This window comes from Symphalangus syndactylus, chromosome 13 (genome assembly GCF_028878055.3).
Source record: "Symphalangus syndactylus isolate Jambi chromosome 13, NHGRI_mSymSyn1-v2.1_pri, whole genome shotgun sequence".
Classification (NCBI taxonomy): domain Eukaryota; kingdom Metazoa; phylum Chordata; class Mammalia; order Primates; family Hylobatidae; genus Symphalangus; species Symphalangus syndactylus.
This window is the reverse complement of record NC_072435.2, coordinates 94,043,278-94,067,621: the sequence shown is the minus strand read 5'-3', so window position 1 is coordinate 94,067,621 and position 24,344 is coordinate 94,043,278. Positions and strand designations below refer to the sequence as shown.

Below are 24,344 nucleotides of genomic sequence, written 5' to 3'. Positions count from 1 at the left end.
GTATCAAAGCTTACATGCAATACATACCCAATGATGAGGATCATTGATCCCATTACCTTTGTAGGCACCTTAACGTCCTTCTGAAGGATGGAAAGATCTATGTAATAATCTTTGATGTCTTCTCTGAGCATTTCAACACTTATAGACATGGCTTCATCTAAAGCCTCATAATCATAAGACGAAGATTTCCTTATTCTCTTAAACTGCTTATTCTGAAGCTGTTTGAGGTAGTACTCCCAGCGATTGGGAAAATCACGTAAAAGTGCACCAATTAAAGATACTACAAGGGGAGAGCCTAAAAAAAAAAAAGAAGTCACTGTGCTAATACCATCCTATTTTGTCACTAATAAGAATCAGCTTACTTACTTACATTACTAAGAAACAATTTCTGCTGCATGTTATCAAAAGCCTTAAGTATTTATCACTCTTGACTTCACTTCTAGATATTTATTCCAAAAAAATTAGAAATAAGAAAGATTTCATTTAATAAGTTCCTGATTATCTTTATTAAGTCAAAATAACATAGATCAAATCTGGCTAAGATGTCGTTACAAAAAAAAAATATATATATATATGTATATATATATATATGCACCAGCCTGAGCAACATAATGAGACTTTGTCTCTACCAAAAATAAAAATTAGAAAAATCAGCCAGGTGTGGTGGTGTGTGCCTATAGTGCCGGCTACTTAGGAGGCTAAGGTGGGAGGACTGCTTCAGCCCAGGAGGTTGAGGCTACAGTGAGCCATGATGGCACCACTGCATCCTAGCCTGAGGAACAGTGTGAGACTCTGTCTTAAAGAAAAAGAAAATAATGATTAAGTTTAAGGATATTCATCACAGCATACTTAGAATAGTGAAAAAATCTTAAACAACATAAACAATGTCCAATAATAGAGAAGTGGTTGAATAAATTAAGATATATCAATATTATGCCACTGGTAAATTTTTTTCAAAAAAATATTTAACAACATGGGAAAATGCTCAAGATATAGAAAAAGGGTAAGATCCAGCTGGGTGTGGCGACATGCGTCTATAGTCCTAGCACTTTGGGAGGCTGAGGTGGGAGGATTGCTTGAGGGCAGAAGTTTGAGACCTGCCTGGGCAACATAGTGAGACCCTGTCCCTACAAAAAAATTTAAAAATTACCCAGGTATGGTGGTGGCTATCTGCAGTCCCAGCTATTCAGGAGGCTGGGGCAGGAGGACTGCTTAAGCCAAGACATTCAAGCCTGCAGTGAGCTGTGATCTTACTGCACTCCAGCCTGGGTGACAGAGCAAGACCCTGGCTCTTTAAAAAAAAAGGGCAAAATCCAAAACTGTGTATACATAATCTCAATTTTTTTAATCTTTGTTCTAAAAGACTGGAGGCAATACTCTAATGATGCTAATAATTATCAGGTTATGGATAATTTCTATTTTTTCTTTATAGTTTCACACATTTTCAAAATGGACATGCATCACCCTTTGTAATAACTACAAATCAAGCATTTTGTCTAAGTGTAAGATTTCTTTAAAAATAAACAAAACTGGCCACGTGTGGTGGCTCACGCCTGTAATCCCAGCACTTTGGGTGGCCGAGGCAGGTGGATCACGAGGTCAGGATTTCAAGACTACCCTGGCCAAGATGGTGAAACCCCATCTCTACTAAAACTACAAAAATTAGCTCGGTGAGGTAGCACGTACCTGTAATCCCAGCTACTAGGGGGCTGAGGCAGGAGGATCACTTGAACCTGGGCAGCAGAGGTTGCAGTGAGCAGAGGTCACGCCACTGCACTCCAGCCTGGGCAACACAGTGAGACTCAGTCTCAAAAAATAAATAAATAAAATAAATAAATAAATAAACAAACAAAACTGTGTGTCTATTTGATGGCAGAATGAAAAATAAGGTGGCCAGGTATGGTAGTTCATGCCTATAATCCCAGCACTTTGGGAGGCCGAGGCGGGCAATCACCTGAGGTCAGGAGTTCGAGACTAGCCTGACCAACATGGCGAAACCCCGTCTCTACTGAAAATACAAAACTTAGCTGGGCATGGTGGCACATGCCTGTAGTCCCAGATACTTGGGAGGCTGAGGCAGAAGAACTGCTTGAACCTGGGACGCAGAAGTTGCAGTGAGCCAAGATCACGCCACTGCACTCCAGCCTGGATGACAGAGTGAGACTTGTCTCAAAAGAGAAAAAAAAGAAAAAGAAGAAAAAGAAGGTATTTCCAAGCATAACAATAATGAAAGAAATAATTTTAAGAGTTGATAGATTTGACTGTTTAAAATTTTAAGCTTCTATATGTCAAAAAAATACAACAAATAAAAGGTACACAAAAAACTGGGAAACAGGCTGGACATGGTGACTCATGCCTGTAGTCCCAGTGCTTTGGGAGGCTAAGGCAGGAGGATCATTTGAGGCAAGTAGCTCAAGACCAGCCTGGGCAACATAGCGAGATTCTGTATATAAATTTTAAATTAAAAAATTGTTTTACTGGGAAATAATACTTGTAAAAATATGACAAAGAGCTAATAGTTTCTATTTTTAGAGTATTTAGAAATAAATTAAAAATACTTATATCAAAAAAGAAAAGTGAGTCAAGGATAATTTCTTAAAGTCAAGGATAATTTCTTAAAGTCAAGGATAATTTCTTTTTTTTTTTTTTTTTGAGACGAAGTCTTGCTCTGTTGCTCAGGGTAAAGTGCAGTGACGCAATCTCGGCTCACTACAAGCTCCACCTCCAGGGTTCACGCCATTCTCCTGCCTCAGACTCCCGAGTAGCTGGGACTACAGGCGCCCGCCACCACGCCCGGCTAATTTTTTGTATTTTTCGTAGAGATGGGGTTTCACCGTGTTATCCAGGATGGTCTCGATCTCCTGACCTTGTGATCCGCCTGCCTCGGCCTCCCAAAGTGCTGGGATTACAGGCATGAACCACTGCGCCAGCAAGGATAATTTCTTAAAACATATTCAATAAACAAGTAAAAAGTTTAACTTCACTAACAAAAAATGCAAATTAAGACACCAGTTTTTACTTACCAAATTAGAACACTATTTTTATAAAATCCCAAGCAAAAACAAGGTTTAAATCTGATTCTCACTATATTTTTAACTCTGACAGCAGAGGTCACATCTGTGTCTCACTTCTCTCACTAATGTGGTCTCTAACACACTGTGGGTAGACGGTAAATATTATTTTAATAAATAAATAAATACCATAATATCATGTATCCATTTAAGATATCAGAGAACCTAAAATACTAAATCTCCCAGAAAAGTTTTTGGATGTTCATGTGCTAAATTATCATATTCATTAGCTTAATTTACAAAAGGGAAATTATATAACTCCCTATAATCTCCTCATAAACAAATAAATAACCATACCTTTACATTCTTTTATAATACTATGAGCTTGTTCTGGCAAATCTGCCTTCTTCATATTAACAAAAAGGGATAAAATTTCAAGTCCTTTTTCTTTTCCTAAGGAACTCTCCACAGGGACTACATATTTAGGACCTGCAAACAAAAATCACAAGACAAAGTAAGTAATTTGGTATGTCACATATTTAAATGTAATTGAATTAAATATAAAGGTACTAAAAAGTAAATGAATAATCCTTACCCATTACTGAATCTGTAACACTCTTGTCTCTGGTTGTAAGAAGAATCTGACACTGATTGTCAAAAGCTTTCAATACCCAAGAGTCCCAAACATCATCCAAGATCAACAGAGACCTAATTTAAAAAAAACACATTAATCATTAATGACACTTATCTTAAGCTTCCTTTTAAAAAGATAATCCCATCAGTGTCTTTTAAAATGTACCAAATTAAAATTTTTTTAAAACAAATAGATGGCTAGATCTAGGAAAATGTTTCTTCCTCTTTGCTATACTCTTTTCTCAATATGCTGATTCAAATAAGGAAAAAAAAAATTAGAGACTGCCTTCTCCTCAAACCCTAAATCAGAACATATTAAAATTACAGATCATACCATAAAAGGTTCAGCCATAACTTACTGAGTGCCTAAAAAAAAAAAAAGTGACCATTACTATCCAAGTAATGGGATTTTCCAACTCAGTCTTTAAGCACCAAAACCAAACTAGAATTGAGCTCAGGTTAGCATTAGAATGAATCATACAATAATGATGATATGTGACCATTTTTTACCTATAAAACTAGCAGTTTCATATGTTGTAACCTAAAAGAATATTACCTTTCATTTGGTATACAAGTGGTTTTTTTTTTTTAATCAATTTGTTTATTCATAGTAACTAAGACCTCTATGCCAATTCCCAATTGTTCTCTCCAAAAACTTTTCTAAACTCACTAGAACAGATGAGAGGAAAAAATATAACTAAAACCTGATAGCATAATTATACAATAGCATTTTTGTCTGAATGACACACTATGGCTGTACATTACAAAAAAAATACTCTAGGCACAGGCCGGGTGCAGTGGCTCACGCCTGTAATCCCAGCACTTTGGGAGGCCAGGGCGGGCGGATCACCTGAGGTCGGGAGTGCGAGACCAGCCTGACCAACGTGGAGAAACCCCATCTCTAATATAATATTAGCCAGGCGAGGTGGCACAAGCCTGTAATCCCAGCTACTCAAGAGGCTGAGGCAGAGAATCGCTTGAACCCGGAAGGCAGAGGTTGCGGTGAACCGATATCGCACCATTGCACTCCAGCCTGGGCAACAAGAGCGAAACTCCATCTAAAAAAAAAAAAAGACTCTAAGCACATATATAGGTTGAAAAATTACAAAAGCATAAACCAAATGAGACTGAGATTAAAAAAATATGCCTGGCTTTATAAGCTAGTCTGACACACCTGAAAGTGGCTACCTTATTTTACTCAACAGAAGTCAATTTTATTTTTGCAAAAAAGGGAAAGTAGAACTAGGGAAAAGTTACAGAGCAATTAAAGAGGGAAGGGTTAGTGATCTCAATCCTATTTCCTCTACATAGGTCAATATCAAGAGAAGGAGGGGCCGGGCACAGTGGCTCATGCCTGTAATCCCAGCACTTTGGGAGGCTGAGGTGGGAGGATCACGAGGTCAGGAGATCAAGACCATCCTGGCTAACACGGTGAAACCCCATCTCTACTAAAAATACAAAAAATTAGCCCGGCGTGTGGCGGGTGCCTGTAGTCCCAGCTACTCGGAGGCTGAGGCAGGAGAATCACTTGAACCCAGGAGGCGGAGCTTCAGTGAGCAGAGATTGTGCCATAAAAATATAACGAGTATGCATCAGAATCACCTAGTAGGCTTTTCCCAAAAGTACTCTTCTCATCCTATATTCTGATATTAATACCCTTACCAATTTAAGAATCACTTCTCATCCTATATTCTGATATTAATACCCTTACCAATTTGAGAATCACTGCCATACTCAGCAACTGTTACATATGAAAGTATACTGCATCATTGGGTGCATTAGGGCATTTTTTAAAAGTGCAGAGCCACTACCTAACTCTCACTCAATATACTGTAACATTCCCAAGGAATGCTCTATTTATCTTTGTACTTGCAGCACTTGGCCCAGAACCTGGCACAACACTCAATGTTGGTTAAATGAACAAATGAAAGAGAGGCTGTTAAGATGACAGAAATCAAATTGTTGACTGAATCCAACGTTATACTCTTAAGACAAGCAGCAACTAAACTGCTGTCTCCCTTTTGGCTAATGAAAACTGTGAAATGCGTGGTAACAGTGCCTGGCACATAATTATAATGGTAAGTATTTGCTGAATTAATTAACTGTTGAACAAACAAAACAAACTCACTCCTGAAGTATATGGAAGTAGAAGAGTCACATGTATATTTCTAGAAACTAAGACAATCCAAAAGAAGAGCCCCATTAAAAATCCTTCCTTTTTTTTTTAATTGAAACAGGGTCTTCCTCTGCCACCCAAGCTGGAATACAGTGGCACAATCTGGGTTCACTGCAGCCTCAATCTCCCAGGCTCAAGTGATCCTCCCACCTTAGCTTCCTGAGTAGCTGGGACCACAGGTGTGTACCACCACACCAGATTAATTTTTGTATTTTTTAGAAAGACAGGGTTTCATCATGTTGCCCATGCTGGTCTCGAACTCCTGGACTCAAGCAAACTATCCACCATGGCCTCCCGAAGTGCTGGGACTACAGGCATGAGCCACTGTGCCTGGCACTGTGCCTGGCCCCTTCCTGACATTTATCAGTTGCCTGTATTTATTCTCTCTTGTTCGATGTTAACCCATTAGAAATAACAGATTCAAAGTAAGAAGTTTGCACTTTCTAGCAAAGACCACTCGCCAACTCACCTACTTAAGACATTTCCTGAAAGCCTACAATGGTACATATGAGATGATGTGGTAGGTAGGATGCAAAGAAAAAATGCAATTTTAGGCCAAGTGGCAGCCACTTTTTTTTTCTTTTTAAATACAAGACAGAAAAGCAGGAAAGCAATGGTTCTTTCTTTCTTTCTCTCTCTCTCTCTTTCTTTTTTCTTTTTTCTGATGGAGTTTCACTCTTATTGCCCAGGCTAGAGTGCAATGGCACGATCTCGGCTCACTGCGACCTCCGCCTCCCGGGTTCAAGCGATTCTCCTGCCTCAGCCTCCCAAGCAGCTGGGATTACAGGCATGCACCAACACTTGGCTAATTTTGTATGTTTAGTAGAAATGGGGTTTCACCATGTTAGTCAGGCTGGTCTTGAACTCCTGACCTCAGGTGATCCTACTGCCTCGGCCTCCCAAAGTGCTGGGATTACAGGTGTGAGCCACCGTGCCCGGCCGCAATGGTTCTCTCTTATCCTCCCTATAGGACAGCAGGAAAAAGGCATGATGTTCTCAAGAGGTCAGTAGTTACATCTTATTGGGACCTGACACACCAACTAAATTTGACCATCGGTACCTTGGGTGTTTGCGAAGCATCAGAATGCGGAGACGGTCTTTAGCCTCTTCAATATTAAGTGGAAGCCTCTGGGAAAAACTCTCATCCTGATCCAACCGTGTGCAAAGATTCTGCAGTTTCATCAGAAGCCCAGACTTGTCTTGTTTCCCAACTGAAACCCAATGCACTCCCCCCGGGAAACAACCTAGTGAGGGAAAGAATAATGAACTTAAGGCCTTTCAACAGGAGTACTCCTTTAAATGGTTTTACTGTTAAGCATCAGATTTACTCCAATTTTCAATCCCATCACATCTTCAACCTCTCTTGATTTAGAGTATAAATTTTACATGCAAGATACTGGTAGGCTTTATATCCTGAATCTAAGACAAGTTGAAGATGTGAAGAAACTGAAGTTTGGAGTAAATCTGTGGCTTATTGGGAAAATCTTACCAAGTAAAGTTTTATGATCTTTGTCCTGTGTTGTCAGTGATCACTGCACAGCACAGTTTCTAAACCTTGTACTTCTGACTTTTTGGGATGGCAATTCTTTGTTGTAAGGGACTGTCCTATGCATTATAGGATGTTTAACCACCTCTTTGGTCTCTATCCACTAGATGCCAATGGGATTCCCCTTCACCAGTACTGACAAACAAAAATGTCTCCAACATTGTCAAATGTCACCTGGTGGGGTGTGAAATCACCCCTCATTGAGAACTACTGATGTCCTGGAACATATAACTCACCCATTATGGTTTTCTTATACAGACTTAAAATAAGAAGTTAGATTCAAGTCTGGCTCTACTGCTTACTAGCTAAGCAATCTTTATCAAATCATTTAACCTCAATCTCATTTGTTATACTGAAATAAGGCTGTCTAGCCCACCTATTTCAGAGTTGCTGTGAAAAATTAATGATACAAAATATGTGAAATTGCTATGTTAAGTATAAAGGATTAAAACAGGTTGTTAGTGTTATGGATCTGAGAGCAACTTACCAATATTAAGCTTTGAACTAGTAAGCACTAGGAATGGTCATGATTATTATTACTGTTATCATCATCATTGTTAACTGAGCCATAAAACATCTTGAAATATGTATTTTTATTTACATATTGTCAGGAGCCAAAATCTTAAGTCCTCATAGAGTATACTTAATCACCTCCACATAAATATACATATATAAAAAAGAGGGGTCCCTATGTGTAAAATATGGTAAACCGTAGCATTAGATCATTCCAGTAGCATCAATCATCAGGATTTATGTGATCTTAAACATACCAAAAAAAGCAAGAAACAGACTCAAAGATAAATGAATTAAATTACACCAAAGGGCAATTTATTTACTGGTATTCACAAGTAATTAAATACAAATATAAATCACTACTTTAAAAACTTAATCACCCAAAAGAGATACTTGTATACATGCACAAAGATCTATTTACATCAGATATTTATTGGGCACTATCCTAAGAGTTCTATGTACGTTCATTCATTTAATCCTATAGCACACTATCAAGCAGACACTATTATCTTCATTTTGAAAATGAGGAAACTGAAGAATAGAAAAGCTGAGTAATTTGCCCAAAGTTACACAGCTAATAAAGCAGAGTTGAGATTCAAACTTAAAGCATCAATGTTCAACTTCTACACTATTCTGCATCCACAAGAATATTCACTGCAGCATTATTTGCAACAGGAAAAAGCTGGAAACAACCCACAATGTCCACCTTAACCTACTATCCCATTGCAGTCTTCCAAAGTCTCACGCAGGCCCGACTGAACCTTATATGTAAATGAAGTTTGGAGTACTGAATAGGACTTGACATATTAATTATGGAAATTAGACTTTTTATAATTTGAAGTGACGTGGAGTCTTTGAACCTGCACAAGGTCAAGGAAAGGATCAGTCCCAGAAAAGAGGAAGTAAGCAATGGTCTGGATGAAGCCTTGAGGAGCAAATACCTATTCCACTTCCCAGCATAGAGAAAAAAATCGGTTTTCACTCCAGATAAGGAGTGGACTAAAGAGTCAAGAGTATGTGCTAAGAAGCAACTGAATGATGGACAATAAAATGATGGACAATGATGGCTCAAGTCTAGGAGAGGACTGATAGTATGAATAGAGAGGATATTCTGGAATCAGTGGATGAGAAGTCTTGGTAAGTCTATAGCATTAAACTTGAAGAATAAAATGGTGGAGGTGGGTAAAGAGTAGAAGAGAATGCTCAACATCAAGATTTCAAAGGTGTTGTAGTTCTGGTAATGACAAGGATCAGGGTCTAGCCTGTAATCAGGGAAGAGTTAAGAAATGTTCACAGGAGACAAAGAGGTTAAGGAGATAAGAGGCTAAGGTTTTGGATGACTCATCCACACAGGTATCAAAATCACTAAGAGTGCTAACAGACAAAGGGCATAAGAGGAAGGTTATAAGCTAAGAACTCCAATCGTCAATGAATGAGACGGTGATTACATCAATAGGAAAGGTTAGAGACATGAACCTCAAACCATTCAGCTGGAGAAGGGAGTATTAATGGTCTGGATGAGACAACAGAGAGCAAAAACAACGCCCACCCATTTCCTGGTGCTAAAGTATGCGGGATATAAAGGAAAAAAGTTGCCATGTCACTTAAGAAGGTTATGGAGAAGGTAGTAAACTCAGGAAACTGCCCACTTTCAGATAAGGCAAGAAGGCGAATATTCTAAGAAGCTGATGATATAAGAGAGTTTCCTGCTCACAGAGGAGGAGTTCTACAGGGTATGGCAGAAACACATAGGAATGACAGAAGAAGACCTAGATCAGAATTTGGCAATGTACTGAATAGTGACTGCATGAAATCTAAAATGTAACAAACAACTGGAGACAGAGAACTCTACAGTAACTGAGGTAAAGACAGGGCTGTGAAGCCTGGTTTGATTATCACTGCCAATGTCTTAGAAAAAGGTAGACAAGCCCTATTGCTTACTCCTAAAGTTTCCTGAGGTCCCCTCCAGCCTCCTTCAGTGTAAGTTTACAGTTATGAAACAGCAAGTCCTTGAGACTTAAAGTTAAAGCTGTGTTCTGTATGTGTATATATTCATAAATGCAGAGAACAAAGTTTGGAAAAATTTACTCCGAATTGTTAACCAAGATTATCTCTAGGATAAGATTTAGAATTTAGAGCCAGGCATGGTGGCTCCCAGCACTTTGGGAGGCCAAGGCAGACAGACTGCTTGAGCCCAGGATTTCGAGACCAGCCTGAGCAACATGGTGAAACCACGTCTCTGAAAAAATACAAAAAATTAGCCAGGAAAGGCTGGGTGCGGTGACTAATGCCTGTAATCCCAGCACTTTGGGAGGCCGAGGTGGGCAGATCACGAGGTCAGGAGATCAAAACCATCCTGGCTAACACGGTGAAACCCTGTTTCTACTAAAAATACAAAAAATTAGCCAGGTGTGGTGGCAGGTGCCTGCACTCCCAACTACTCGGGAGGCTGGGGCAGGAGAATGGCGTGAACCCGGGAGGCGGAGCTTGCAGTGAGCCGAGATGGCGCCACTGCACTCCAACCTGGGCGACAGAGTGAGACTCTGTCTCAAAAAAAAAAAAAAAAAAAATTAGCCAGGCAAGGTGCTGTGCGCCTGTGGCCCAGCTACCCAGGAAGCTGAGGTGGGAGGATGACCTGAGCCTGGAAAGTTGAGGCTGCAGTGAGCCAGGATCATGCCACTGCACTCCCGCCTAGGTGACAAAGTGAGACTCTGTCTCAAAAATAAAAATAAAAAGATTAAGAATTTAGGAGAAAGCAAAAAGGAGCAAGTAAGGAGAACTTTTATTTCTTTTTAAATGAAAATACTACTTTAAAAATATTTAAACAAACAAAAACAGACAAACTATCTGTTGCCTTAAGTTTCCATTTTTTAAAATTTGTGCTGTCTACCTAAAATTTGTAAAAATCGGCCAGGCACAGCAGCTCACACCTGTAATCCCAGCACTTTGGGAGGCCGAGGCGAGGGGATCACTTGGGTCAGGTGTTCGAAACCAACCTGGCCAACATGGTGAAACCCCATCTCTACTAAAAATACAAAAATTAGCCTGGTGTGGTGGCGCACACCTGTAGTCCCAGCTACTTGGGAGGCTGAGGCAGGGGGACTGCCAAGAGGCAGAGGTTGCAGTGAGCCGAGATCATTGCACTGCAGCCTGGGCGTCAGAGTGGGGCTCTGTCTTAAACTAAACTAAATTAAACTAAACTAAACTAAACTAAAACTAAACTAAAATAAAATTTGTAAAAATCATCCCAAGATTAAAGGTAAAGAAAGCATCCTGATATAGCTACCTAGCAAATTCTTTCATATTTTAATTTACGTACCTATTACCTAGGGTCAAAGGCCTTTTTTCCCTAAATTTATAACTAAAAATTTAGGGCATTTAAACACATGCAAGAAAAGAGAAAACACTACCACCCTTAAAAAGGCAAACAGACCAAAAGACCATCTGATATGACAATCTCTAACCATCACAATATAACATTTAGTTAAAAACTGAACCATTAATTCCACATTTCAGAAAGAATCTAAACATCTTGACTATGGGCACAAGAGGGAGCAATTTAGCTTTGCATGAGGAGGCTGTATTTACAATTCATTCAGAGAAACTAATTCAGAGAAAAGTTGCCTTTATTCAGGGAAAACTCCACACTACTTTCACAGGAGGCTTATCCTGGTAGCAATTAATAATCTAATAACACAAAGAAATCTTGGAAAGGACAGAAACAAATAGGAACACAGCCTATGAAGAAAGTATCCATGATTAAAAACCTACATACGAATACAGTAATGTAAAATGTCACTACTGTATTTAAAGATACGTCAATTCTTTACTATTTCCCTACAAATAAGAAAAAATTAAAGAGTTGAAATTTCAAAAGACAACTGGGTTACTTAAAACTGTATAGACATAAATAGTTAAAAACTATATATATATATATATATATATATATATAATTTTTTTTTTTTTTTTTTTTTTTTTGAGACGGCATCTCACTCTGTCACCCAGGATGGAAAGCAGTGGTGCAATCTTGGTTCACTGCAACCTCTGCCTCCCAGGTTCAAGCGATTCTCATGCCTCAGCCACCTGAATAGCTGGGATTACCGGCATGCGCCACCACGCCCAGCAAATTTTTGTATTTTTAGTAGAGACGGGGTTTCACCATGTTGGCCAGGCTGGTCTCCAACTCCTGACCTCAAATGATCTGTCCGCCTCGGCCTCCCAAAGTGCTAGGATTACAGGCACGAGCCACCACACCCAGCTAAAAGTTAAAAACTTAATATTCTTTAATTTATGCCAATCACCACCCAAAGAAAACATTTCCATAGGAACCACAATTTTAATCAAATTTAGAACTCTTATATGATCTGTACTTTTAAAAGAAAAGGTTTTGTAATACAATTAAATGTCAAAAATCCAATGTTCCTGTATTTGAGAATGGAAGTGAACTCCAGAGATTAAAATTTATCTTTGAGAAAGCACCTATTCTTGAATTAGTGGACATACAAAGGCAGACTCCAAAGAATAAAGAACTAAATATGAATAATAAGACTGTAATAGGACTACTTGAACAAAAAACTCAGGAAACACAAGTTAGAAGACAAAAAAAATTGATTAGTTTGACTACATCAGAGTTCTCGTCTACCGAGAACACCCAGGAAAAAAATTAATCAGATGGCAAATTAAAATAAGGTATTTAAAAGTCTAAAACCAGCTGGGCACAGTGGCTTATGCCTGTAATCCCAGCACTTTGGGAGACAAGGCAGGGGGATCACCTGAGGTCGAGAGTTCGAGACCAGCCTGACCAACATGGAGAAACCCCATCTCTACTAAAAATACAAAATTAGGAGGCGTGGTGGTGGGTGCCTGTAATCCCAGCTACTCAGGAGGCTGAGGCAGGACAATCGCTTGAACCTGGGAGGCGGAGATTGTGATGAGCCGAGATCGCGCCACGGCACTCCAGCCTGGGCAACAAGAGCGAAACTCCGTCTCAAAAAAAATAAAATAAAATAAGATAAAAGTCTAAAACCAACAAAGTCTAATGTCTAGAATATATAAGAAACTCCTAAAAAGCAAAAAGAAAAAAAAAATGGAAACCCCAATAGAAAATAGACAAATAATATAAACAAAATCCATAAAAAAAGAAACCCAAAAGGCTAACAACAAGCTTATGAAGAAATGTTCAAACTTGAGTTACCAGAGAAATGCAAAGTAAAAGATACAACTTTATAGAAGTTTGCCTGGCAAAAATTACAAAGCTGGATCATACCAAGTGTGACTGCACAAGTGAGATTATAGGAGTCCCCATACTCGTCTGGGGGAAAATGTACAGACTGGAGGGGAACCAAATTTGATATTTGTATATCCTATCATTTAGTAATTTTGGCTGGACATGGTGGCTCACACCTGTAATCCCAGCACTTTGGGAGGCCAAGTCGGGAGCATCACTTGAGCCCAGGAGTTTCAGACCAGACTGGACAAGATAGCAAAACCCTGTCTCTACAAAAAAATGTTTAAAAACACACCAAGCACAGTGGCTTACACCTGTAATTTCAGCACTTTGGGAGGCCAAGGTAGGTGAATTGCTTGAGCTCAGGAGTTCGAGACCAGCCTGGGTAACATGACAAAACCCCAACTCTACAAAAAATACAAAAATTAGCTGGGTGTGTCAGCATGCACCTGTGGTCTCAGCTACTCAGGAGGCTGAGGTGAGAAGATCACTTGAGCCCAGAAGACAGAGGTTGCAGGGAGCCAAGATCATGACACTGCACTCCAGCCTGGGTGACAAAGCAAGACCCTGTTTCATAAATAAATAAACAATTAGCCAGGCATGGTGGCATGTGCCTGTAGACCCAGCTACTCAGGAGGCTAAGGTGGGAGGATCACTTGAGCCTAAAAGTTTGAGGCTGCAGTGAGCTATGATATGGCCACTGCACTCAGCCTGGGCAACAGGGTGACATCCTGTCTCTTTAAAAAAAAAAACAAAAATAAATAAAAAATTACTAATTTTGCTCCTAGCTACAAATACCCAAGAAATTCTTACTCACATAAAAGTTCAACCCAGCTTTGCTGGAGCAGCAGAGAGTTGGATACAATCTACATATCCATTTACTTAGCACAATGAGCAGTAAAATGGGTTGGTGGCAATCAGGTGTAACAAATAACATGTATACATAGCAGCAAGGATAAATCTTAAAAACACTGTGTCATGGGAGATAAAAAACAGAATAATACCATAACATCTATGCAAATTTAAAATACCTGCATACAAACAACATACATATTTTACATGAGTACATACTTTACACAGACATTTACAAAGAACATACATTAAATACATTAGGATTGTCCATGGAGAGGGGAAAGGAAGTAAGAATAGGAAATTTTGAAATGGAAATAAACAAACAAATACAGTGAGAAGCTCAGCCTAGTACAGATCTACTATAATAAGCTGTGAACTAAAGAATATGAATAACTCAATCCTCTGAACTTGAGATCCCACAAAAGTACATGAGGAATATGAATTACGCTCACATGTACAGTTGCCAGTATCTCTAGGATTTTCTCAAAACAAAGTAGTTAAAACCTGTTCCAAGATAACAATTTATATAATATGACTCCTGAGTATTTAATTCCATAAATTGTTGGTCAACTTTAATCCCTAGAATTGAAAATTCATCATAATAATGTAGAGCAATTTAAATGGGGAGAGGGAGTGTTCTTTTAAACCTATAAATTGGAGTATTATAAATATACAAAGAAAGTTCATCATAATATTGAAATGAAAACTCATTCCTTCACACTAAAGGAACTTAAGCCAAATTTATCCTGAAATATCCTTAGTGATCAACTTTGCAGTAGGGGTTTAAAAAAATCCTTGGCTCTGAGACTTGAAAGGAGCTAAGTCTCAGGAAACTTCTCTGTAATGATAGAGGGGAAAAACCAAGGGTTAGGAATTGGGCATACTTCTGACAAGAGTATAGTCTATACCACTTACGAAGGCTATGAAATTAAACTGAGGCCATGTGTACACATAGATGTACCCTAGCCTCCATATTTCTAAGTCTGTTAGAGGCTTACTACTTATTCCAATCATTCTGTCTAAACTGTCTTAACCATAGACCATGTTATACATACATATTTTTAAAAAAAAACAAAAAAAAAACTTCTTTTTTTGAGATAGAGTCTTGCTCTTGTTGCCCAGGCTGGAGTGCGGTGGTGCAATCTCAGCTCACTGCAACCTCCACCTCCTAGGTTCAAGCGATTCTCCTGCCTCAGCCTCCCAAGTAGCTGGGATTACAGGCACTCACCACCACACCCAGCTGATTTTTTTTGTATTTTTGGTAGAAACGGGATTTCACCATGTTGTCCAGGCTGTTCTTGAACTCCTGACCTCAGGTGATCCACGCCTCAGCTGGAATTACAAGCATAAGCCACCGTGCCTGGCCTCCTAAAAAAAAAATTATTAACTACTAGAAGTTAGGAACTGTCTTTGAATTCCCCTAGAAGTGTCATACGAGGAGAATACACTGATGAATGTGAACACACTGATGAATGGGGGCAGCCTAGAACTGAGGGAGCTATGTAACTATTCCTGATGAATACCCTGAGAACCTACCAGACTCGTTAAGGTCAGTGGTATACCTGCCAACATTTCTTAAACCCTCTTCTACCCAGTATGCCCTTCCCCACCCTAGTAACCACCCACTACCCTTCCCACCTTCCCTAGTCTCCCATCCCTACCTTCACTGCCTGGCAAACTTTTATTCTTTCTCCAAACTCCCGCTAAGATGTCTTCTCATTCAGGAAGCCTGTCGTATCCATCCTCTCCCTTTAGAGAGTTAACACATCCTTCCTTTGTTCTAACTCTGTACCTTATGCTTGCTTCTACCATTCAATTTATCACGTATTGATATATTATAATATTTTTACATGTCTATCTACCTTACTAGACTATGAAATGGACTAAGACATTTACCTTCTAAAAGGGAATGATCTCTAACAGCTTCTGCAGCTAATACAGACTTCCCACAGCCTGCCATTCCATGTATGGTGACCCATCCTGGTTCACCCTTCAATTTGGAGAGCTTCTGCTGAATTGCATTCACCAGCTTCTTCCTTGTGACAAAAACAACTGGCCTCTGTGGTACTCCACCTTCACACAGGACTGTCCTTACTAAAATCCAAAACAAAACAAGCATGAATGAATAGAACTTTGGAATAATTACTGAAGTAATACCATAAAAAACAAAAAGCAAAGCTAAGGCTTAGCCTGAAAATTTCCAAGAGAAGTAAGAAAATGTGGCTAGCATATTAACTTCAATTTTCTGATTTCTCAGACCACAGAGAGCAAAGGCAAACATGTATCTTTCAAGATGACTAAAGAAAATGGAAGTTTCTATCTATATCTGCTTTACTCACCCTATTATTTCCTGACTTTTCATTCCCTCTCATATTGAAGACTGGGAAGGCAAGTGTAAAAGGAAAAACATTTATGGAATACCTTTCAAGAACATATATTTCTAAAGATTCTTATTTTTTCCTATAAACTCTATAAACACATAGAACTGGAAAATAAACAAGGGCCTATAAATTGTCTTATTGTCTCTAAAAATTAGGGTAGACATATTATCTCAGCAGTACAGTTCACTGGGCAAGAAGAAAATGTGAGAGTTAATATGGATGCAAATAAAAAATATTTAAACTGAAAACATCACTACAATTTTATTAACATGCAGTTTTCAGTGAACTGGTCACACTCTCTTCAGAAGATTACATCTACAATAAGACAAACCCAAAGCAATTTTGATAGCAAAGTGATAGAAGGTATAATGGATACAAACCATATGAAGTTATTCCACTAACTGAATCTTTACCACTGGAAGAAGAGACAACAGGAATGCCATCATGGAGAAGGGCAGCAAGATCTTTATATCCTTCATGTAGTAGAGCATTGTAGAATGATACGTAGGAATCATTATCTTTTTTAAGTATCATTTTAATTAGCATAGCTGCTCGTTGCTGTTGAGTGGGCTAAAAAAAAATTAAGTAGTTTAGTATACAACAATGAATATGTATGCAACATAAAGTTGTGGAGACCAGTACAAGTTCTGAAATTCTAAAAATTTTTAAGGAAGTGTGGACTGCTTCAGAGAGCTTTACCTCATTTCTTACTTTTTCCTCTTCTGATATTGTTAAAAATCCATCACTAATCATGTGATCCATGATGTAGGATGTCTTGATGTCCTTTTCCAGAGCTTCTCTATGTTGAAGCAAACAATTTCGAGCTTTTGCATCCATCTTCCCTCAGATCTTTCTCTCTCTGAGCTGTCAACCATGAGCTACAGCCAAAACACCAAAATATTTGTCAGGCCAATAAACAAATGAAAAGATACATAATCTCACTAACAAATAAGAAATGTAAAAAGAACAAAACTGATTTTTTCTTCTTGGCAAAAATTTTTAAATGGACAAAACCCAGTCCTTGGAAAGGTATAAGAAAATGGGCATTCTTATGCACTAACTGGGGAAAGTAGAAAATGGATGCAATTTTTCTGGAAAGCAGTATAAGATATGGAAGTGTTTAAAATAAGCTTTCTCTCTAACCCAGAAATCCCATTTCTAAGGATTTACTTCAAGGAGACATTCAAACACATATGTAAAAATATCCACAAGGAGAATTAATCAGTTTCCAATCAGGTGTGGTAGCTCAAGCCTATAATCCCAGCACATTGGGAGGCTAGAGTAAAAAATAAAAAGAAAAAAGAATTAATGGAGGATGTTTCAGTGATGAACGCAACCTAAATGTCCATCATTCTGAATACAGATTTTAGAAATTAGGGTATGTATATAAAATGGAATATTATGCAGCCATTCAAAATTATGACACATATCTCTATGTATTGACATGGAAAGATGTTCATAATATTGCTGCTGAAAAAAAAAAACAGAAACATGATCCCACATATAACACATAATGTGGGGGCCAGGTGCGGTGGCTCATGCCTGTAATCCCAGCACTTTGGGAGGCCGATGCGGGTGGATCACGAGGTCAGGAGTTCAAGACCAGCCTGGCCAAGATGGTGAAACCCTGTCTCTACTAAAAATACAAAATTAGCCAGGTGCGGTGGCAGGTGCCTGTAATCCCAGCTGCTCGGGAGGCTGAAGCAGGAGAACTGCCTGAACCAGGGCAGCAGAGGCTGCAGTGAGCCAAGACCATGCCACTGCACTCCAGCCTGGGCAACAGACTGAGATTCTGTCTAAAAAAAAAAAAAAAGTGTTGGTATCATATGAATATATACAGACGTTTAGAAGTTTATTCATCAAAATGTTTGAGTTACTTCTGAGTAGCAAAATTTGGGATTTCTCCCCCACCTTGTCTTAATTTTTTTTTTTTTTTTTTTTTTTAGTAGAGACGGCGTTTCGCCATGTTGACCAGGCTGGTCTTGAACTCCTGACCTCAGGTGATCCACCCGCCACAGCCTCCCAAAGTGCTGGGATTACACTTGTGAGTCCCACCATGTCTGGCCTCTACTGTCAATTTTTTTTTAACACACATTATCATTTTTTACAATAAAATACTCCCTTTCTTAATTAAGATTGTATAAAATAGTGATTACACTGAAGTCCTAATATTAAGAGACTTCTTGTCTTCCTTATCAAACATAAGAGTGAATAGAGCATTGTTACTACTGAGTATTAGTTCTCATTCAAGGAGGATGTCAGCTCTAGGTCTTCCTTGCTAAACACATTTCCCACAAAGCAACAGGAAACACTTTTTGATGTCATTTCTCAGACCAAGAGGACATGAGGAAAGAATAATAGCCTTTATAGTAAAATACTTGACGTTTCTAGCAACTTTATTTCAAATATAATGCAAATTTTTCCATGAGCATAAAACCCAGTTCACAATGTCTGCAAGTTTTCAAAACATTAACAGAACTTTACCCAATGTGTAGAGTGAAAGAGTCTAAACGGATTTATCCATTCATTCATTCAATACACATTTGTGCCCCTCCCTATATGTCAGACACCAAGACTACAGAAAAGACTGAGTCATTTGCCTGAAATAATTCACAGTCTGGTCGAAGAAGAAAAAGAGAGAGGGAGTGGGAATGTGAATGCCCGAAGTGCAAAAACAGAGCACAAGTAACTTGGAGCTCACAGAAGGGGGCAATAATTATCAAGCTTCAATGACTGTTTTTGAAGTCACCAAATGTAGCACTTGTAAAAATAGGGACGGACGTGGGGCATTTGCCTATGCTTGTCAAGGCTTACAAAATGCCCAGTAGGGGCACAAAACTGATAAAAAGTTATTGATTGGAATCAAAACTCTCATTTTTTAAAATGTTAATAACGTTTCTGTCCTCTTAAACATAAAATGTTCCTCAATTTATAGTAATGAAATTCGATGTGAAAAAACAAGAATGAATGAATTTTTTAGGTTATGTGCAATAGCTAAGCAAATAAGACACTCTGGCTTTCTGAAACTAATTTCCAATTTCACCTAGTCCTGTTAAACTAAAATATGCAAATCTTAAATACGCTTTAAAACCGCACAAATTATCTGAACTAAGTCTCAAAACCTTTTGTAACCCACAACAAAATGGAAAGCTAAAGCTCTTCATAGATGTAAAACAGAAAACAGCGCACGTTTATCCAGGAAAACCCCAAGTTTACTACTTCCTCATTACAGAATTTCTCTTCCTGGTACAGGAGCAGGATGGTTATCAAATATTCCATGTCCTCAAATTCTCAGTCCCTGAAATCAGCTACAGAGCCTCCAAAGAACCTAGCTCGGGGAGAAAAGCGAGGAGGTCAACTTACCCAAGCCTTTGCGCCTAGGTCTTACTGGGAAGGCACTACCGGGACAAGACTGGGAGACTCCAGGCCGGTGGAGGGAAACGGCAACAGGAGTTTTCCACCGGGAATTAGGGGTGCAGGGCTCTGTCTTGTCATATACCCTTCGCCCCGGGGCAGGTCCGGGCCTCACAGGCGCCTCCCCTGGATCTCTGCAGCCCCGGGGCGCACGAAGACTCCCCAGGGACCTCCGAAGGTTGGCGAGGTGGGCGTCCACCCAACGCAGCCTGACCCCACCGTCCCGGGGCGCCGCGGTGAGGCCCGGCCCACGGGCCGCCCTCTGGTGGACCCCACTCCTGGACACAAAGGGAGGAGGTCTTCCCGGCCTGTGGCGCCCTTCCCCCGACGGCGGCTGCACGCCGGGGGTAGCCCGGCGCTACCCTGGACGCCGCTGCGGCACCTCAAGTCTTCGCAGGTCGCCGACTGCCCAGACTCCCCACCTCCGGTTCTATCCCTTTTGCCCGGGATAGAGCAGTCACGTCCACTCGCTGCCTCTTCTTCTCCGCCTCTGGACACCGGAGCAGTCAAATCCCGCCGGATCCACCCAGCCCGGACGGCGCGCGCCCGCTTATGCAAATAAACACACCCCAAGCCCCAAGGGGCGGCCGCCGCGCACTCCCGCCACGGCTCGTGCCCGCGCGCATAGAAGTGCCCGCCTACCCCGCGGACCGGGCGTGGCTAAGCCTCAGGGACGCGCCGCGTTCCCACCAATGCCGGACTCGGGCAGCGGCGGCGCGCCCGACGTGGCGCGCGCGACCCCTTTGTCCTGCCCCTCCTCCTCGGGTCCCGTCGGCCTGCGCGCGCCCGGGAGTTTGAATTTGCTCAGATTTGGAGCAATAGCGCAGTGGAAGGCGCTGTGGGGTGAGGTCGCAGCCCACCTCTCCTAGGGGAACCATGGAGCTGGCAGCTGAAAGACTCAGTGAAGCAACGAGGATGGCGGGGAGAGGGAAGGGGCTGGGCTCTGGGCGGTGCCAAGTCTGTGATGGGGCGCGGTCACCGCCCAGGGTTCCCACGAACGCCAAGGCGGCCACGTCCTGCTCCCCCTGGTGAAGAAGCTGCCCCGGGCTTGTCGTCCTAGGGCCTCCAGACATGTCTGAAGTGAAGAGCCGAAAGAAGTCGGGGCCCAAGGGAGCCCCTGCTGCGGAGCCCGGGGAGCGGAGCGAGGGCGGGAAGCCCCCCGTGGCCCGGGGCGGCGGAGGCGGGGGCTGGGCAGACCCCCGAACGTGCCTGAGCCTGCTGTCGCTGGGGACGTGCCTGGGCCTGGCCTGGTAAGTGGACGCGAGGCTGCCGGGGCCGGCCTCCTGTGGGCCCCCTGCTGTTTGGGCTCCCACCCGGCTCAGCATCCCGCCGGAGGTGATCCAACCCCCTAGACCTGGGCCTTCTGTGCCTCCGTCTTGATCCCAAAGGAAGGAAACAGCCCAGCCTTGTTTTTCCCTTTCGCGCGTTTCTTGTATCTCATTTTCCCCCGTGCTGGTAGCATGCCCCTATCGCTCAGAGGGAGTTGAGGCTAAGGTTTGGGAACGAGCCATTTGTTAAGAGCTGCAGATTCGGCCACGCTTTCTGAAGCTCCCCGCTACACGTCAGATGCGTTCACGTTGTTATAAACCGTTACTTCCTGTCCGCTGTGCCCCATTCCGTGACACATCTGCCCCACCCTACTCACCCCATAAATACCTAATGGAAATATTTGCAACCTTAAAACAGATCGTTATGTTGGGAGACTGAGGCACGTGGATCACTTGAGGTCAGGTGTTCGAGACTAGCCTGGCCAACATGGTGAGACCCCATCTCTACCAAAAATACGAATAATCAGCCGGGTGTGGTTGCGGGCGCCTGTAGTCCCAGTTCCTCCGGAGGCTGAGGCAGGAGAATCACTTGAACCCCGGAGGCGGAGGTTGCTGTGAGCCAAGATCGCACCACTGCACTCCAGACTGGGCGACCAAGCGAGACTCCGTCTCAAAAAAAAAAGAAAAGAAAAAAAAAAAAACTAGATCATTATGATCCCAAAGGAGCAAACGTTATAGTAGCAGAGCTTGGAGGAGTGCTCATATTTTGATCACCGTGCATGCATTATGAATTTAAGGTCTTTTATTAAGTAAGTTACAGATTGAATATGGTAAAGCTACAAAAACATAGCACTTGTGTTCACTTAAAGCTAAACAGTTGCAGTTTTAAAATCAGGTAAATGGCGATATATTGGTGTCATTAGGAAAAAGGAATATTAGAAATAACCTTAAAACCAACTTGTAAAAAAGAAAAAAACCAACTTGTGAGTTTTATTTTCCCAGTCTTTTTTTTTCTGGGGGGAAGAGGGAATAGCCCATTTCATTTTAATAAGATTGGCACCTTAATAGAATTTTTCTCCATTTTTAATTCATGTGTAAAGTTATTTAGTAAGACTGTTGTTAATTTTCCAGAGTGATAGAATTTTAGAAGAGACCCTGGACATCTAGACATTTTTTATGCTATTACATATGGAATTATACTTTACTGGTGACTCATCCCAAATAGTGTATTTTTCAGAGTTAAAAGATTTGTTACGGCTGGGCGCGGTGGCTCACACCTGTAATCCCAGCACTTTGGGAGGCCGAGGTGGGCAGATCACGAGGTCAGGAGTTCAAGACCAGCCTGGCCAACATGGTGAAACCCTGTGTCTACAAAAAATACAAAAATTAGCCAGGCATGGTAGCACACACCTGCAATCCCAGCTATTCAGGAGGCTGAGGCAGGAGAATCACTCGAACTGGGGAGGTGGAGGTTGCAGTGAGCTGGGATTGTGCCATTGCACTCCAGCCTGGGCAACTGAGCAAGACTCCATCTCAAAAAACAAACAAAATTTTGTCACAATAAAGTGATTAAATGCCCTCTTCAAAAACAATAGAATTGTCAACCCTCTGGCAGTGGCTCATGCCTATAATCCCAGCACTTTGGGAGGCCAAGGTGGCTGGATCACCTGAGATCAGGAGTTTAAGACCAGCCTGGCCAACATAGCAAAACCCCGCATCTACTAAAAATACAAAAAAGCCGGGCATGATGGCACGCTCCTGTAATCCCAGCTATTTGGGAGGCTGAGGCAGGAGAATCACTTGAACCCAGGAGGCGGAGGTTGCAGTGAGCCGAAATCGTGCCACTGCACTCCACACTGCAGGATGGAGCAAAATTCCTTCTCAAAAAAAAAAAAAACAGATAGCATTGTTTATTTTACTAATACGGAATATGTTAATTTTGATCTGAAAGGAATAAATGTACTGAATTTACTGTTTTAAATAAACGGCTCTTATGCCTTAAAATGCTTGACCTTCTTTAAGTAAATTAAAAAAAAAAAAACCTTTTTGGGCCAGATGCAGTGGCTTGCGCCTGTAATCCTAGCACTTTGGGAGGCCGAGGCAGGCGAATCACTTGGGGTCAGGAATTTGAGACCAGCCTGTCCAACATGGTGAAACCCTATCTCTACCAAAAATAGAAAAACTAGCTGGGCCTGGTGGTGCACACCTGTAATCCCAGCTACTCAGAGATTGAGGCAGGAGAATCACTTGAACCTGGGAGGTGGAGGTTGCAGTGAGCCAAGATCTGCCACTGCACTCCAGCCTGGGTAACAGAGCGAGACTTTGCCTAAATAAATAAGTAACCTTTTTTGTTTTGGGAAAGTTAGTTACTATCCTGGGATAAGCTTTAATAGAAAACTAAACTTTATGGGAATAAAATTTCCCTCACATCAGGAATTTGCTGTTAGTGATTCCTGTATTACATTGTAATGAATGTATTACATTCATTAGGAAGATTTAATTTGAACTATGTTTGCAAAATGATAACACAACGCTATATCAAAAATAATTTTGGGGGCCAGACACAGTGGTTCATGCCTATAATCCCAACACTTTGGGAAACTGAGGCAAGAGAATTGCTTGAGGCCAGGAGTTTGAAACCAGCCTGGGAAACAGACCGTGTCTACGAAAAATTTTTGAATATTAGCCAAGTGTGGTGGCATTCGCCTGTAGTCCCAAGTACTTGGGAGGCTGAGGTGAGAAGATAGCTTGAGTCTGGGAAGTCAAGGCTGCAGTAACCCATGATTATACCACTGTGCTCCAGCCTAAAAGAGCAAGACCCTGTCTCTCTAAAACGTATATATTATATGTATTTTTTATGGGCAGATTCTATAATTATTATTTAAATAGTTGCCTCTTAGTTGCTCTTGTGAAATCTTTTGCTGCAAAAAATGAAGCAAATGTACTTTGGTTGCTGTTTATTGCAAAATATTTATTCATAGTAAATTTTGAAATAAAAATATATCCCCATAAGACATTTGTAAACATTTTCCAAATAAAAAGCAAGTATTTGGCTTCTGAAAATACTTAAAAGCTCACTAGAATTTTGACAAAGCCATTGAGATCTTTACCACTAAAACACATAATTCAGCATCTAAAAGTCAGTCCATCAAATCTTTATTAAATGCATTCCTTACTGACACGGCCCTGGTGGTTAAAATACAAGTGCATATGTGTGCCTGTCTATGTACTCTTAAATACTGCTTACTCTCACTCTTCATCTGATTAAGTTGGAGGGAAAAAATCTGAACCCTTCCACTGCCCAAGAAGGATTTCAAGGAATC

The 24,344-nt window shown here is 40.9% G+C and overlaps 2 protein-coding genes across 10 annotated transcripts in view; one reads left to right on the top strand and one right to left on the bottom strand.

Moving 5' to 3' along the window:
* The window catches only part of APAF1 (apoptotic peptidase activating factor 1), a 94,607-nt gene extending 74,219 nt beyond the window's left edge, over positions 1-20,388 (bottom strand). Inside the window, exons 1-8 of one of the 8 annotated variants that reach the window (XR_008650267.2) lie at positions 19,703-20,338; positions 17,039-17,217; positions 16,720-16,909; positions 15,855-16,052; positions 6,881-7,064; positions 3,607-3,719; positions 3,369-3,500; positions 57-295 (exon numbers count right to left, since the gene is read on the bottom strand). Coding sequence is in view for 7 of the 8 variants with exons in the window: in XM_055238663.2 (XP_055094638.1) it covers positions 57-295; positions 3,369-3,500; positions 3,607-3,719; positions 6,881-7,064; positions 15,855-16,052; positions 16,720-16,909; positions 17,039-17,176 (1,194 nt within the window). In the remaining variant the exon portion in view is untranslated. Of the gene's footprint in view, positions 1-56; positions 296-3,368; positions 3,501-3,606; positions 3,720-6,880; positions 7,065-15,854; positions 16,053-16,719; positions 16,910-17,038; positions 17,218-19,702 lie in introns of all 8 variants that reach the window. The other 7 variants (XM_055238663.2, XM_063614302.1, XM_055238667.2 and 4 more) reach the window with 7 other exon arrangements.
* A 200-nt stretch (positions 20,389-20,588) lies between these two features.
* The window catches only part of IKBIP (IKBKB interacting protein), a 30,626-nt gene continuing 26,870 nt past the window's right edge, over positions 20,589-24,344 (top strand). The window contains exon 1 of one of the 2 annotated variants that reach the window (XM_055238674.2): positions 20,589-21,003. In XM_055238674.2, coding sequence (XP_055094649.1) covers positions 20,825-21,003 — 179 coding nt within the window. In that variant the 5' untranslated portion in view covers positions 20,589-20,824. The remainder of the gene's footprint in view (positions 21,004-24,344) is intronic. The other variant, XM_055238675.2, reaches the window with a different exon arrangement.